Raw genomic sequence first — 12227 nt, 5'->3', positions numbered from 1 at the left:
CAATCATTACCCCCTAGTTAACTGGCAATGAGTCTTTCGCAGCTCTGTAGAGGAATTTTGTCCCACTCTTCTCTGTAGAAGTGTTTTAATTCATCCCCACTGGAGGGTTTTCCAGCATTACTTTAAGGTCATGCCACAGCATCTCAGTCAGATTTATGTCCAGACTGACTAGGCCACTCCAAAAAATTCATTGTTTGGTCAGCAGTGGTTTGGTCCTTGGAACTCCCCCATGGATGCTGTTTTAGTCCAGTCTCTTTCTTATTGTTAAATCGTGAACACTGATCTTAACTGGGTCAAGTGAGACCTGCAGGTCTTCAGATGTTGTCCTTTGTGACCTCCTGCATGAGTTGTCAATACACCCTTAGAGTCATTTTGGTCGGCCAGCCAGTCCTGGGAAGGTTCACCACTGTTATAAGTTTTCTCCATTTGTGGATAATGGCTCTCACTGTGGTTCACTGGAGTCCCAACCCCTTAGAAATTTCTTTGTAAGTCTTTCCAGACTGATAGATTTCAATGATTTTGTTTCTCATCTGTTTTCGATGGCGCCATGATGTGTTGTTTCTGAGACCTGGGACCCGGTTTAAAAAAAAAGTAGCATTTCCAGCCTCCCAAAAGGTCGTTTCCATGTGGATGACACACAGACAGATTAAAACTTTTGCGTATACTCCTGAATTTGAAATTACATCATCATTTAAAACTGTATCTTGTATTAACTAAGGTTACATTAAAATTAGTCTGATAGTCTGAAACATTAAAGTGTAACAAATATGCAAAATAAGAAATCCGGAAGGGGGAAAATACTTTTAGACATCACTGTATATGATCTCTTACACTGTATTTGTTGGGGAAAATATAAACACTTCAGATTAATTGTTAGCAGTGAGCTAAATAAAGTTTAAGCTAAACGTGATGTGCATCTCTGCATGCATGTGTGAGCGTTTGTGCCCAAATGTGTTTCATGGCGATGTCTAAACGTAACAGCAGTTTTACGAGTCACAAATGATGGAGCAACAACGATTTACTCAACAAACTTGTTTTATGTGTGCATTTGGTGTTTGTGTGTTACACGTTTGTAACCAACAGGCACACAAACTTCCAGGGTGCAGTGTGTCATTTGTTTGTTTTCTGACGTAACACTCACACAGGCAGCAGGAGAGCCTTTACTGGCTGATTCAGTTGGACACTGCTTCCATGACCTTTAACACACCTGCAGAGTGGTGTGTTTCTGGTTTTGGCTCATGACAGTAAGGCGTTATAAGACGATGCAGCAGAAGTTGGGCAGCATGAATATTAAAGGTAAAAGCAGCAGCTGGATGTAAACAGAGCTGCGAACAGAGGGGCTGCAGAGATCGGATGAAAGGAGGTGAAGTTAAAGGAGAGAGGAGGTCTGGGAACACATGGCCCGGGCAGCAGATGGAGGCCTGCAGGTGTTTCTGAAAGCAGCAGAGTGTTTTCAATCTCACAGAGGGAAAGAAAATATACAAAAAGGAGAGAAAGGAGGAGGTGAGGAGGTTAGCAAAAAGGGAAAGTGCTCATTTGAGGTGGGGGATGCAGAAAAGGAGTATCGGGTTATAGCAGTGGGTGGGTTCTCAGGGACACTGATGGAGTTGGCAGATGAGGACTGGATTAATTAGCTGTACCAACAGAAGAAGATGCAGAGCCTCTGCTGAAGTATGTAAAATAATTTCTTCATCGTTTTACACAGTTCTTGTCTGTATTTTCTTTGGTATCTATGATGCAACAATGTCTGCGCCACATTTTATAGCTTGAGCAGCCTTCATGGAGAATACAGCAGTGACTATAGACTTCAGATACAGCAGTGATGTTGATGGATATGAAGCCTTTTTCTTTGGATACAGAGGTTAATCTTCAGATGTATAAGCCATGATCATCTAGCGCTTGTGTGAATGTAGTATTTATATGTAGTATACATCAGTAATGCTTGTTACTCTACAACAAGGGTTCCCAACCTGAGGTCTGAGGGAGGCATAGGACTTTATCTGCTTGGGTTTTTACTGAAAACAATCTCTAATGAAATAGGTAGGAAACACTGCTCCACAAAAGGTCATTCTCAAGTCATATAGATTTTGATTAGTGTGAAGTTTAAAGCCTGTAAATCCAGGAAAGTCTTTAGTACTCAAGATATCCTTGTTGACATCATTCACTACTCCTTCACCTGCACACAAGTTGTTCTTGGCTAAAATAGTTTCTATATTGTATTTGTTTGGTACCATGGCTCAGCAATAGCCAAAACAAAAAAACACTTTAAGACAAACTTACAGTCTATTAAGAAATGCTGTAAATAAAAAAGCAAGCAAAAAAACCCCCCAAAACTTCCAAAACAAACTTGCTGCAAAAAGCAGAAACAATTTTGTTAACATTAAAACCACTGCCAAAGACAAAATGCAAAAAATAAAAAAATATGCATACTCATAAGCAACTACATAAAAAAACTGCAAATCCAGAAGTCCTTCGGCTCTTTGGGGCGCTCTGCAAAACAGTCTACTATTGCTGGGAGGAAGTGAGGGAAAGCAATGTTTTGTTTAGATAAGAGAGTTGCATTGTTTGATGACAGAGTTATCTTAAAATTGCAGCAATAAACGGTCCTACAGCATATCCGACAGAACTCTGACACCAGGGTGAGACAGCTGAGCTGTCATTCTGTTGGCACAGCCCGAATGCTTGGAAGTTACGTTAGCTGTAGAGCTAATTAGCTCAGTCTCACACATCCCACTGTCACAGCCTGACCCACCGTGCCTTTACCATTCCTGCTGTCAAAATCCAGGTCACCTCACTGTAAATCTCTGTCTATCCTATAAGATAAATGTTGGCAACTAAAAAGCAGTTTAATCAAAATCTAAGCTGCTGTATGGTATCAGAATTGTATTCTTCATGTTAGTTTATCAGTTCCCAACATGGGGTCCAGGCACCCCCCAAGTAGGGCTGCCAGGACTGTGTGTCAAAACTAGCCCAATGGCTGATAAAAAAAACAAGTTCAGTGCTAAAATTAAAATAAGCCAGTAAAACCTCTGCCACACCACATATTGCTTGTGTGCAGTCAGGCGTGCTGCTTCTGTATGTTCTTTATTTTCCTGCTTCTCTGCTGGTTGATTAACATGTATTTGAGGGTAAATAAAGAAGTTTATTGTGCTTTGTCAAGATTAAACATGCATATATTCTTTTAATTATACATTTAGAACAATGGTGTATTAGGGCCACCAAAACAACAACAAAAAAAGAAGATCTGTTTACTTCTTGAAGAAGTCTGTTTTTTCTTTCTTTTTTTTAGCTTACATTTTTTAATTTTTTACATTGGACATTTGTCACCAACCAAACTGAATATTTCAGAGTTTAAAAAGCAGAAATTTATGAGGAAAAAAAGAATAATTTTCTTTCTAAAAGGTCTAAAATGATATAAGTGATTCATTTTGATTAAAACTCAAAAAAGTTTTATCAACTGTTGTACTAGTGCAAGGAAAACACTTTCATCTGGTATGATTTTCTTCAACTTAGTCAGCTGTTTTTGATATCATAAGCCTTGGGTCACATAAACTTAAGACTGAGAAAGTAAACATAAATCTTTTCTTGTAAATTAACAACTGTCTCAACTTGAAAATGATTTTTTGTCTCAAAAATTAGCAGATACTTGTTAACATTTTATCCTTTAAAGTGGTGCTTACACACTGTTGTGGTAATGGATAGTTTACACATAGCCTGTTGTGTAAGTAAGCCCATTATGTTGGGATTTTTTTCCATCAAAATCAATTTTATATATATATATATATATATATATATATATATATATATATATATATATATATATATATCATCCATATTCCTGTAATCTAAAGGTTCAACCTTTCAGACATCATCAGACCTCTGTGTGAATGATGTAACTTTATTGTTGCTATAATGTAAAATATTACACGCATGTATAAAGTAGAGGATGTCAAAATGATTGTGTCCCTTTACTTTAATGGCAAATTGGAAAATAACAATAAACTACAATAGAAGAAATAAAGTGTGAACACCCAAAATTTCCTGGGAGAGGATCCCTAAAACCCCAAATATGGCATAATCTAATGTCATTATTTAACTTCCTTTCCTTGTAACGTTAAGAAGAAACTGTCATCAGAACTTCACTGCACTTGTAAAATATATTTTCTTTAAAGAATAATACCAATTTTTAATATAGAAGTAGTTCATTTAAGGGACCCAGCTCCTTTTCTCATTTCTCTAATACTACTTCTCTTGAAAAAGCCAAAGTGACTGATTAAAAAATGCAATATTTCTTATTAGAGTACTCGATTAATCGTCAGAAGAATCTATAGAGTACTCGACTATGAAAATAATCTATTGCTGCAGCTCTAAAATAATTTTAGCCATCCTTGTACCTTGTGTGACATAAATTGTACATAGCTGCTGCTAGAGGCCACAGGAGAAAGTGAGGAGTGATGTGGCAAACCAGATAAATAACACAGGAGGATCCTGAATTTAGGTTGTAGTAATATGATTGTTTTGTTTACGGGAAGCTTTTGAAGTAAAAAAAAAAAAAAAAAAAAAAGCTATGCTTTGTCAGCATAGCTGGAGGACTTTGTACACAGGAAGGAGCACACAGAAGTCAACTTCTACACAAACCTACCTGTTTGCGAACGTACTCCACCATTAACTCGAGCTGTTTGGGGTCTTCACAGTCACGGTTAAACAAGTTTCTCCACAGAGCTGCAGCCAGGACACAGTCATCAGACAGGATTCCCTGTGAAACAAACACATTTATCTCATTTATGTGTCTTTAAGTACATGGCACTGGCTTTGCTTTGCTAGGAAAGGAATCCACGTTTTGGGCTATTTTGGGTTGTATTCCTCCATTAAACTGGAAAGAATAACCTTTCATTCACCAGTGATTCTTTGATATTTTAAGTACATTTTGTCTTTTTTAAGATGTATTAAATGTTTTACTCCAGTGCTGTCTCTCTTTCTGAGAAGTATTTATCAAAAATGTAAGCTTCTAAGTTTTCCACTGTATATGTGTTATGGTAATTGTGTCTCACCTCATCATATCCAAAAATTGCTGCATAGAATGTCTCTGTCATTGCTTTTGTTGCTTCCTTTCTGTGGATGGCATCAATCTATAATCACACAAAGAGGTGGAAAAACAAATGAAGCACAGTAAAAACACATTAGATGCTGGTAAGTTACAAAACATTCTCACCAACTATGTTTTTAAAGGCCTTACATCACTTTGATCAAGACTGCTATCAAGTCACGAAGGTTCTGTGACATAACATTTTATCATGTGACTGGTGCAAAAACAAACACTGGCTCTTGTAAGGGTGAGTTTAAGCTCAAAGCACATCAGCATTGTGCATCAAAACCAAACAAAAATGTAGTACCTTCATGGTCTGCTTTAAAAAAACAAACTAAAACTTGGAAGCTCTGCTTAATAGATGCTCCCCTGGGTTGTATGCTTTGACTTTCCAGGGAGGGCATGGCTAGAAACATGGATAGATGCATTTATGACAGTGAGTACTGAATACACAGAAATTAGCTCAAAAGCAATTAATCTACAGCATGAATCTGAATGAGGGTGCAACAAGCTTTATGCTATAAAGGAGGAGGCTGGGGTGGAGGAGGTTCAGCTTTGCCAGCAGGAGCATAGTGCATCAGCATTAATGCAAGGAGGGATAAGTATGAAGGACGTCATATTTAAATACACCACTGTGCTGACAGAAAGAGGTGTGATTGGCTGTGGGAGCTGGTAATTAGAATCAGCTGGCTGTCAGCTGATCACGGCTGGGCATATGGCTACTGTGTCCAGCATGAACTAACACTTCAATTATCAATAGTGAACAGTCACTTTAACAGTGAAAAGTGCTCCTGAGCATTGCAGCAAGTCCTGTTAGTTAAAAATTGTACTCCAGTTTTGAAATCTTTTGAAAAGTAAAAAAGTGACGGTAGATCAAACGTCAGTGGTGGAGACCCTGGGGTCAAAGAGCAGAGCGATCGTTACGGAGGTAATCTAAGCTAAAAGTTCTAACTTAGATGCTGGAAGAAACTTTAAACTTTTGCCTGAGAAATCGCTTACTCACTGAAGCCGACACTGAACTTAATGACAGCGAATCCAGGGGTCGGTGCTTTTATTGATCTGCCTCGGCCCACAAAGAGGCTAAAGAATGTTGCAAGGCTCCCCCCCTGTGTCGGAGACATAAGGCAGCCTCTCGCCAGCTGGATGCATACAGCGACAAGCAGGAGAGGATGTGGGCGTATAGGGAGGTCCTGTAGAGGCCGCCCACTCCAGAGTGTGAATGGCATAGCAGTGACTGGAAGCATTGTTATTTATTTTACAATAAAATAACATTTGTAATACAATTTTCAGATGTCTTTTATGTCATTGAAGGCAAAATTATAACATTCAAATCACTGTTCTGCTTGACAGACTCTTTCACAAAAATGCATTTTTCTCAGCTTTCTAGAAAAAAAGTGGTCTTTTTGGTGAATCTAGCCTCTATTCAACTTCAGATAAATCAAGAACAGAACAAGCTATAAACAAACGTTTTTTTTTCCATGATGAAATAGAGAGTTTCTTCTTTCATTTAAGCTATTTGGTTTTTTCAGAATCGTAGTACAAAATATTCTGTGGGTCTTGAAAGATGACTCAAAATGGCCAAAAACACTGGCACAAGCCACTTTCCATTTTATAAAAGGGCTGGCACTCAATGAGTTAAGAAGTCTAACTCCTGGTATCACTTTAAAATACAATTAAATCAATACATCTTGTAAAAGGCCTTTCTTTTGTCCAGCTCTCCTCCGTCTTATCAGTTTGATGTATTTTTTAAAATGAAAGATATATTTTTGGGGCTTTTCATGCCTTTATTTAGAGAGAAAGACAGTGGGTAGAGATGGAAAATAGGGATGAGCGGGTGGGGATGAGACATGAAAGAAAGAGGTCCCAGACCAGGCTTTAACCTGTAAAACAAGTTACAAATCTTTGATATCACCTTGTCTAAAAAGACCTTTTATGTTGTAGCCTTATGGGTTGAGACAAAGAAACATGTCAATTATAAAACAACCATTTAGCACAAGTAAATATTAGAATGTCTTTACAAAATACCTGAGTCTATCTTAGTCTACTGAACCCCTGCTTTAAGTCCTTTAATTTTTTAAACAAAACAGAGAATAATCCAGAATACGACTGAGGTACAATCAGAGTTTTAGCAGCAGGTCAGCAGTGAAGAAAGGAACACCGTGGTGGTTTCAGACTTTTGGTTGGTCTCAGCTTGTTGCAGCAGTAATTATGAACATGGAGAAAATGACCAATGTTTTTATTGCTCCTCACCACAATTAACATGAAACCTAAGAACAAGTCCAATCAATGCTCCTGGTTGTGTTTGTGTTGTAAAAATATATGTGCTGCTGCTGTGGAGCTGCACTGAGAACATGGTATGAGTAAACTCTGCTGGGTCCTTCAGGTTGATACAACGTTTATATGGTTTAATTAAACATCGCAAGCAAGCTAAAGCACATGCTTTAGTGTGTGACACAGTGTGTGTCTTTTTGTGACAGGGTGAAAAAACATCCTATATTGGAGTATAGAGCCTTAAGCATACATAAAGCATATCATGTTTACACAAAAAGGTCACTGTTACTCCATCTGTGGAGTCCCTTGTCCTTTAATAAAGGTCAGAACTTCCCCCCATCCTTACTTTACTCTTATTTACATTTTTCTCTTCTCTGCCAAAACAAGCTTGGTCCAATTCTGATTAAACTGCCACTTTCCTACAGGTACATCTGAGCTAACAGCTACCACAGCAGCAGCCATTGGAAACACCGGCAAACCCAACCTGTAACGATAGTAAAGAAAAGCTGAAGCAGACTGGGAGGAGAGAAAAAACATCATTTCCATCATGAAAGGCTTTCAGTGTTTCTCTCTGCCCCTGTTTTGATGAAGGAATATTGTCCAGTTTTTACAACACTGGCGCTGTGGCTAAGTCAGAGCTAATTACCCCACTAGCAGCTATTGTATATACCCACTCATAACAACTAACCCTTTCCCCCCATAATTTTCACAAACTAATATGGAGGCAGGTCAGCAGAAGAGGGGAAAACTCTTAACCATCATGTAAAGCTTTTAGTATTGTTTTTATTCTTTATTTATACAGAAATGTGGTCCAGTTCTAGTACAACTGACGCTATGCTTAAGCTACATCTGAGGTAATCACTGCACTGGAGGCAGCCATTGCAAACGGCTTCGGGTACAACTAAACACCGCCAATAGCTACCGACTCGTTCTCCTCAACTGATGCTGATTGGACGAACAGTGTTCAGTTTGGCACTAACGTTGTGGATTGGAGCTTTTAAAGATGGATTTACCTGATGGCAGAGAAGGAGTCTGACAAATCTATCTGCTTTACAAGGTTACAAACATTTATTAGCTGAAATGGATGTCATATAAATGTGGCTTCAGTGATCAATGGCATGTATATTTTCTGTAAATGGTAACCATGAGTGGCTGCCTGGTGCTCGGATTACATTTCAGGCAGGATTGTGAGTTGAAGTTGTGGTTTCTGTCGAGGTCACACTGATGAACTTTTTTTAATTTGCAGTCACATGTGGAGGCTTGTGCCAGCACACAGGGATACACACATGAACACATGCTGACAAAAGTTCACATCCACAGCTGTGAAAACACCCACCACACATGTACCCCCTGTGCTCTGCCCAATGCATGCAGGCTCACACGGCGAGAGTGACCACACAGAGCACCTCTGTAATTTCTCATCTCTGACCTCTTTCTGTCACACAAAACAAAGTGAGCAAAACTAAAGAGCTCATATATGTACGGCCCTCTGAACCCTGGCTGCACTTCAACCATCCTGCTCAGTTAACATCATGAAAATGTCAGAGTGGATTTTCTACTCATCAGCTGCCACCGAGCTTACTCTGTATGTACATACTAAGTCTGATGTGTTTTTTATAACAAGTAGAGAAAATCTTGATCTTTTAACTCAAAACCAAAGTGTCTGACTGACCCCAAACTAAGGGCACTTGATAGGACGATCTCAGATTGTAAAGGAATAGAATGTAGTGGCGATCCGCTACAGCGGTTTTATCATAGAATCAGCTCTTTTACGTCTAGCTCTATGCTGCCTCTCCACCTCTGCTTTCCAACACAGCGGTAATTTGTGGAACTTATGAGTTAGTCCTCAAAACTATATGGAGCTGTCTTGTGGTTTTCTAAACCAACAGTGTGCAAAAAAACATTTATTTGCACAACGTTTCCAAATTGGTTTTGATCAGCTCAAAAGGAAGCATCCTTAACCATCTGCCAAGGTTCAAACAGGGAAGAGAGGGGAAACACACAGTAGTCAGTGGAGGAGAGTGGCAGATGCTGTTTTTTAACCATTACAGCCATCATTGGTTTGCTTTCCATCGTTTTTCCAAGATATTTATAAACTTTTCCAACTCTTTGTGAGGTTTACCTGTTGGAATAACGAATCACGAGTGAAACTTTATAATAACCCTGTCTCTTTATGGAGGGAAGTGGTGATGTCCGTGAGGTTTGGACATTGATGGTCATTAAAAAATGTTTTTAATGGTATAATCATTGATTACCATGAGACTAAATGCATGATTAATGTTAGAGGTACACTGTCTTGGATTTTGTCAATATCAAGTTATGTTAATCCTGAACTCCAGAATTTAAACAAATGAACTTAAATGTTTCATTGGATGAGAAGCCTATTTTGTTGCCCTGTTTGTGAAATGTGCTTCACAAAGCCTTCCTTGTTTCTGGGGTCTGGAATAAATTCAGTTGAAATAGACAAAACAATGGCATGTCTTAATAATGCATACCCATGCAAATTTAGGTTGTGCATTATTAATAGGTGTTTAAAATGTTTGTCACTGGTAATGATTTAAAAATAAACAGATCTGATAAAATATCTACGATCCAAATTGATTCCAACCACTAGTTCTTTAACATAATTCTGATTATTTTGTTCTTATACGTTAGAAAATTGACTATTTTCTATTTTTTTTCTCGGTTTTCTTTCTGTTTTATTATTTTAACACACATTAAACAAGGTCAAACCATTCAAGGCTTAAAACTCCAAGGCTCCTTGGTACAGCGTAGAAAAATTTCCCTGCACTGTGCAATGAACTTATGTTTGCTGGAAAATTTTGGCCACATCTTGTGAGAAGCAGTTTTGTTTCAACCTCCGGTAATGGCTTTATAGGAGGGGGAGCTCAAGGCTTAGGTCAATGAAATATCCCGAAATATGTTCCTAGCAGTTTATTTGTTGCAGATGGATTTGAATATGCTCCTTAGTACCACTTAAGTTAAAGGCCAGAGCATCCACTGTTTGGTCAAATATCATAAATACACATGCAACTACAGCATGTTTGTGTATAATTAGAGTTAATTCTAGAAAATTTGTGTATGAGAAAATCTTTCTGAAAGCTCCATCTGAGCGGAGCCAGGTTTAAACTCTGTGATGTCAATGAGCAACACTTCCTGGAGCTGCTCTGCTGAGAAAGAATAGAGGAGCAGCTTTGTGAACACGATGACCGCTGCCAGGCTCGCTCTCCTGGGATTTGGCTAAACTCTCAGCTTGAGACTGTTGGCACAATTATTCTGATGTCAAACTTTAAATAAACAAAATTGCTTCCTCTGTAGCATGCAATGTCACAAATAAAACTTCATGCTCTGTTGCATCAGCCCAAAGCAGAAATGTTTCGAAATAATGAACATTTATTTAACTAAATGACATCTAGTTGGTTTAATCTGGGCTCTATGGTTGGGAATTCAGGAATTCCTTTTTCTGGTCATTCAGTTCATGAAGTTCTTCCTCTCTATCTTTCTCGTGCTGCTTATTAATCTGATATTAAATCAAGCTCACCACAGTGGGCTGGGATGTGAAGACTTTGTGGGACTTTTGGGGGACACATTTCAAGGTACCATCAGTTTATTGTTGTGCAATGAAAACTTTAATAATCTACAGATAAATCTGTAATATGTACACTGTTTAGTCTACCTCTCATCTGCTGATCCCCCTACCTTTCTTTTCTCTCTTTCATCATCTACTACTACTCCTTCTCTCCCTTTACCATCTGCAGCTTTCCCACTATATAAATGCAGAGCATTAAGCATGTGTGAGAGCCAAAATAATGTGCTAATCAAATGATAGGGCTGGAAGCACAAAGATGATCAGACATCAGTGTTTCCCACACATAGGCTATACTTCGGCCCAGGTAAACTGACACCTGCCCAAGTGACAATAAATATGAGGCTTATACTTCATACTGTAGTCCCTGCATTAACAGCAATAATCTAACACACACTACTAAATCAAGCTGAACAGAGCTGCTGTCACCAAATTTCTTTAGTCCCTCAGAGCCAAAATTAGTCAAGGTGTTGTGAACTGTAAAGGGTCACTTGTGTTTCCATAACACTGCATGTACAGACATATAGACATCAGTCTGTGTGCTAAATTTAGGAAATACTGACCCTGTGTGTTATCACAGGCATGCTGTGCCTCAGGCTTTACATGCAGTGTGATGTAGAGCATGTAGAGTATGTCTTCATGGTGGGAATGCTGTCGTATGATTTTAATGGCTTCTTTCTGCAGAATGAGCTGATGGTGACCATGAGACTTTTACAGACAGAAACAGAACTTACCCCCAAGATCTTGCTCCTCTGCTCGACATCCTCCCACATGGAGTGCACAATGTAACGGCACATGTACTTCCCTGCTCTGCCCTCCTGACGCATTCGAACCAAACACATCCTGATGGAGGAAAGAATTAGAAACAACAAGATTAAAACTGTGAAAAAGAACGTTGGGAAGAAATATGGCTGTACGCGTGACTCACCAGACGTGCAACTGGGCTACCAAGAACCAGGAGTTGAGTGTGTCAGGGAGGGAGCATTCTGAAAAAAACACACAGCATTAACTAACATTCAAAGCTCCAAGTTTACTCTCGTCTTTTTCTTCACAACGGACTTGAAGTATCTGGAGCAGGGATATGTATTTTAAGGAAAATAATTCTTCTAAAGTCACTGGCAATTATTCAAAGAATATTTAAATATTCTAAGAGATTGGACAGAATGTACTGTATGTCTGATTTTGTTAGCTTGACACTAACAGATAATGGAAGTTGCCAGAAAAGGCCTAACACAGCACTTTTCAAAGTGTGGGCTGGGGCCCACTGGTCCCAGCAGTGGAGTA

The 12227-nt window shown here is 38.8% G+C and overlaps 1 protein-coding gene across 1 annotated transcript in view; it reads right to left on the bottom strand.

The window, feature by feature from the left end:
* The window catches only part of LOC121507063 (ubiquinol-cytochrome-c reductase complex assembly factor 1), a 31697-nt gene that overhangs the window by 1512 nt on the left and 17958 nt on the right, over window positions 1–12227 (bottom strand). The window contains exons 5-8 of the mRNA XM_041783206.1: window positions 11872–11929; window positions 11678–11786; window positions 5052–5129; window positions 4643–4756 (exon numbers count right to left, since the gene is read on the bottom strand). Coding sequence (XP_041639140.1) covers window positions 4643–4756; window positions 5052–5129; window positions 11678–11786; window positions 11872–11929 — 359 coding nt within the window. The remainder of the gene's footprint in view (window positions 1–4642; window positions 4757–5051; window positions 5130–11677; window positions 11787–11871; window positions 11930–12227) is intronic.

This window comes from Cheilinus undulatus, linkage group 3 (assembly GCF_018320785.1).
Source record: "Cheilinus undulatus linkage group 3, ASM1832078v1, whole genome shotgun sequence".
NCBI classification, from domain to species: Eukaryota; Metazoa; Chordata; class Actinopteri; order Labriformes; family Labridae; genus Cheilinus; species Cheilinus undulatus.
This window is presented reverse-complemented; position numbering and strand designations above follow the sequence as displayed.